This window comes from Aspergillus affinis (assembly GCF_023601865.1).
Source record: "Aspergillus affinis strain CMG 70 chromosome Unknown NODE_294_length_5305_cov_90_782135, whole genome shotgun sequence".
Taxonomy (NCBI): Eukaryota; Fungi; Ascomycota; class Eurotiomycetes; order Eurotiales; family Aspergillaceae; genus Aspergillus; species Aspergillus affinis.
In genome coordinates, this window is record NW_026516075.1 from 1 (window position 1) to 5305 (window position 5305).

A 5305-nucleotide genomic window follows, 5' to 3' on the forward strand; every position below is an offset into this window, starting at 1 on the left:
AGCAAGGTGCTGTATGGTATGTAGGTTAGGCCAGGATCCTCCACCTCCCTAGTCTGGTTGACAATATCGTTCCAACAATAACAGAATGACTACTTGAGTGGGCTTCTCTGTGATACCGTATTGAATTAACTTTTGACTTCTCTATTTACTAACTTCGTGGTATGTTGACAAAACGAAAAAGACAGTCAGAGGATCCTCGTCTCCAAAGGTACAGGTCCAAATCCCACAAACGGGATTTGCGGCGGGAAGGGGTTAACCCCGTGCGTATTTTACTTGCCCTGCGGCTAGTCTAGGGGCAGTTCGAGACCGACATCCCCCGCCACGCAAGCTTAAAATCTCCACTATAGTGGTATCTCTCGGTAATAATCTGTGATATTACCACGAAGATCGCCCAAACTATTGTAATATTGCCTCCCTCTGCGTATTTTTCACGACCTAGAAGCGAGGTAAGATGTCAAATAAACCAGGGGTATAATACAGCCTTAGTTGATATTTTAATAGGTTTCTAATTTATGGGCCCTGCCAATCCTGACGTCGAGCTGAAGACTCTAGTCTCTTTGTGAAGCGTAATTACCTTGATAGCCCCATTCTGACTGCTAGCGCAAGGTGCCTGGTAAGTCTGTATCTTTTGGCCATTAATTTAATATGACCCACTTAGCAATCGCGGAACCCGTATCTTTTTGACCGAAGATAAACGAGTACGAATATCTTTCATCGGCTCCTGTAGACTAGGTACTCAAAATCAATGCATGCATCCTATTGTATTTTTTACATGATTCTCAGTTTGTCACAAATTGGATTTCCTCGTTTTGTATTCGCAAATATCGTATCTTCTACGTCCGGCATCTGCGACACGGACTATCGATCCTGACACGTCTTTATCTTTTTCAGCAGAAACCACCTTTTGCTGTCAGGTAAACCGTTGACCTCCGAGTATAAAATGTGGAAAGAGCGCTTTGTGGGCACGCCCCGCTTGTAGAATACGATATTGGATGTCTCTTACTAAGACTTAACAGAGCTATTCTACAGTTTGCTAAGTGAAAGTGCTATAAAGATAATTAAGATTAAACACCTTAGATAGATGAAACGTACAATGCTCTTAATTGGTCTCGGCATCATCTTGAATGAACGATGGCGGTGTTAATAACTGCAGACGAAGGTTCGTAGATCGCAGTAGATATATATATCGGTAACAGTGGCAGAAACTATACCATAACTTGGTCCTGGGCATTGAACCCAATGGTTCCAAGACATCCGGAGAGTGCGGCTGCGCTTCAAACCCATAATAAAGATCGCTTGAACCTGGCCAAAACAATGAGCATCGAGACAATCATGTGCAGGGAATCCACAACCAAATCGGCCTGTCGTGACGACCACGTGAAAGAAAGGCGTGGTAGCCATGGGATTGACCAAAAAGAGATCAATATAAGTTTCCGGCTCCCTGGTGTCCACGCTTTGATAAGTGATCACCCATGTTCCAGCGCTAGTAGGGCTTTACCTGCTTGCTCAGATGGACAGTTGAGTGATCCCAGAGTGTCCCGGTGCCTACATCACGGGAGCGATTTTGAACGGATACAGTTAACCCACCGGAAAGGGTTCCTTTTGCTGTCGTGCGATGAGAGAGAGCAAGACCGACTTGATTTTCTCCATAAGCTGTTCTCCATCGCCAGACGGTCCGATGACCTCATTCATGTTCCTCACCCGGAGAAGGGCAGGGTCTTGGACCTAGGTTGTAGGACGGGAATATGGGCTATAGACGTGGCTGAAAGATATCCAGAAATGTTTATCGTGGGAGTCGACCTTTCTCCGATCCAGCCTGATCGACATCCTCCCAACTGCGAATTCTACGCCCCATTTGATTTTGAACGCCAGTGGCAGATGGGAGAGGATTCGTGGGATGTAGTCCACCTCAGGATGGGATGGGACAGTGTGTTTAATTGGCTCAATCTCTACCGCAGGGTCTTTGCACACCTCCACCCAGGTGGCTGGTTTGAACAGGTAGAGATAGATGTTGAGCCACGTTTTCTCAACAGTCCCTCTGGACACTCCCCTCTGAGACAGTGGTACCAGGCCTTTGGGCGTGCCACAGGGCAGTCTGTGCGGTCACTGACTCACCATTCTAAAGACACAATGAGCTTTTTACGGACCGCTGGTTTTACAGAAATTAGCCACCAAACAATACAGTTGCCATTAAACCAATGGTCTTCCGATCCCCATCAACAAGAGATTGGTCGCTGGTACGGTCTGGCGTTCTTGCAGTTAATTGAATCATTAGATCTCGGTTCTTCTAATCACATGTTTGGTTGGGCCCCTGATGAGACACGTAAACTCATTGCCCAGGCGAAAGCAGAAGCATCTGATCACAGTGTTCACAGTTTTCATGTGTTACATGTATACAGAGCCCAAAAACCCCGCTGAGCTAGGACCTGATCTTCACTCGAATGTGTCGGTCACGCCCTTTAAGCCTAATTACCCAATTCCGTCGATTATAGGGCCTCTGAAAACCGGTCACCACTTATCTTTGATTGTTCCCAAGATAAATTTTAGAATAGTAAGATGTCACATACTGTAAAATTGCTCCAAATGGTGTGATAATTCACATTCTGAGGTAAAGGTAACAGAAACATCAGATTAATTCCCGCTCTCGGTATATATATAACAGCGCTGAACATCCCTTGCAAGCCTAATATGAAAATCAACGCACTGGGCGACTGCGCTCAGTGTACGTTATCTTTGCTCATTGCTTGCCTTCCGTATGCCTTGGAAGAATGACATAAATTTCCTTTATATCCCGGTTCAAAAGTGTAACCCTGCAACCTTTTTGTATGTCTCTACCCTTGATGGCAGGGCCTTTCCACCAACCAAGAGGCGCACGCAGATGTGTTCTGTAGTCAGGATCCCATTTTGCGATATCGGATGACCGTATTTCCCTTATCGCCGGATATCTGTAATAACAGTATTCTGAGTAGATTCCCTTCTTCGTGTTGGTAAAAACCTTCTTCAAAGGTAGCTTTACCGTCTCATGGCCATTTATAATATCGTAGATATTCAGGGTAATGCCAGACGGGAAGTAGACCTCATATCTATCCTTGTCATATTTCCAACCATCTTGAAGAGCGGCAAAGCACCTTTCGCTTTCGTATTTAAGATCGCCTGAATGGTCACCTGCGATAAGAGCAAGGTAGAGACGGCTTGCCGATTTTCGGGGGCGATAGGTGCTCAAGCTATGGCCAATAAGAACTGGAGAGCATCGATCAAATGTCAAGGCAAACTCCAGCCAACTAGTATCTTTGAAGATCTGTTTCCAGAGGATAGAGCTGGTGTTTATGATGTTTTCGACATCTGCTGGCGTCATAAAGTCCTTGATGCTTAACCAAATATCAAGTGGGGTTTCAAGAAGCTTCATTATGAATGACTGGCACCGGTGCTGGTGTTGATCCGGATCTTACCAGGGAGAGGTGTTTATCGATCGCAGGGCTCATCCGGAAAAGCCTTAATCTTAAGCATGCGCTTTCATTCAATGCAGGTGCTCAATTTACGCTAAATCCTTGGCATAGGGCCAGAAAACAATCAATTTGTGGGATTTTTATATATATTATTATCTGTATTTTTTGCCAAATATTGTGATATCTTACATTTTTGCTTACAGGATATCTTACCTTAAGACCAGTCCTAAGCAGGATCGGCAGACCTTATCTGACAAATCTAGCGGAAAAGTTGGCAATCATCCTAGAAGAGAAATACATATTTCTATTTTTTACCTTGGGAATACAAGCTGTCCTACTGTTTAACCAATCAACTCTTATAAATTTTTATTTTCGATCTGTCAATCATTCATCATGTATGGAATATCCCAAGACCAGCTTAAGAAGCTTCTTGAGAACGACTAGCCGGACATCTCTGACATACCTAAGTAGTTTAACATATTACTTATGGTATTAGTTCATTATTTAATAGCCCTTTGAAAACTGGACATCGATATTAATTACAGGGTCGTATATTGGGAATAGGCTTACTGTTAAAAAAACCGTGGTGTAAATATAGAGAGAAGTATCAACGGTTTGGCACTATACGAAGCATAGCATAGATTCAATCCTTGACGCTTTCTTTTCGGTTATATATTTTAAGTTAAATTTAGATTTGAAACCAGTGGTAAATACTCTTGAAAAACCAAATCTAAACAGGATAGCTGGATCAATTGCTACTTGAAAGCTCACTAAAACTGGCACTTTAACTCGCCATCAAGGTTGGACAGGTTGAGATCTGAGAGGTTAGGTTAGCCAAAACAAGGCAAAGGAATGTATTTGCGTACCCAGATTGATATTTGGATAGTTGAAGTGCATATCATGGGTCCCACAGCCACATGATAGCCAAGTTCCATCAATGCTGCAAGACGAACAGAATCTTGACATCTCGCCTCTAACGTATGTTAGTACTGCGGCTGCCATAAAACAGCTGAACCTACCCTTCTTTGGCCCTAAGGACCCCATTCTCATTGCTATAGCAAGAATTCAGATCTAGGCTACTTCTCATTCTGATGCCATCCATTTTCGTGCAGGTTGCAGTCACAAAATGCTGATTCTCTAGCGCTATCTTATCGCAGGTAGCAGAGAACCCGCGGGCTGCTGACATGGGTGCAAGGTAAAAGCTGCCCAGAAGCCAAATGCACTCGGATCTCATACTGGAGAAGGATCGAAGATTGGGAGGAAAAAATATGATCAACTTGAAAAAATATACTTGGAACAGATAATGTGATTGATATAAGCTGAAGTGTCCCTGAAAACCTCAACTCGTATACAGCCGACTTAGTCTAAAAGACATAACATGTAGTATTATCAAAAGTTCTAATTTAATCATCTGGTATTATCCTTCATTTTGGCTTTCTCAATATATTTCGGTAAGTCAGTATTTTGCCTGTATAAAACTAGCCTTGTCCTACAGTCCGCCAAAAATATGACAAATTTCATGAGATAAGGTGGGGTGTAATAAATCATAGCCCGTGTATTCTATAGGAGTTGTATTGAATACTGCAATAAGCGGATATAATACCCGCCCGATTAAGGGCGAAAATACCTACCGTAGATGAACGTAACTAACCACTAGAGCCAGGTAGCATTGTTACAATAACTCATGTATATTACATATTATTTAGCCCCCAAATTGATTCATGTATCCACTCATACCGCCAAATTTTCATGATGTCATTGGGGAAAGGACGTTTTCATAGTAATAATTTACTATGTTGAATCAAGAATATCTGTATATTCACGGCAAAGAGTGTTCGACGGTATTTTCGACCACGCTC

At 43.0% G+C, this 5305-nt stretch overlaps 1 protein-coding gene across 1 annotated transcript; it reads right to left on the reverse strand.

Moving 5' to 3' along the window:
- Positions 1–2737: 2737 nt before the first annotated feature.
- Positions 2738–3406, reverse strand: KD926_005699 (uncharacterized protein; the record flags this gene model as incomplete). The annotated part of the gene is made up of 1 exon (XM_053095609.1): positions 2738–3406. One exon carries the CDS (start codon positions 3404–3406, stop codon positions 2738–2740), a length of 669 nt encoding a protein of 222 aa, XP_052949740.1.
- Positions 3407–5305: the final 1899 nt, after the last annotated feature.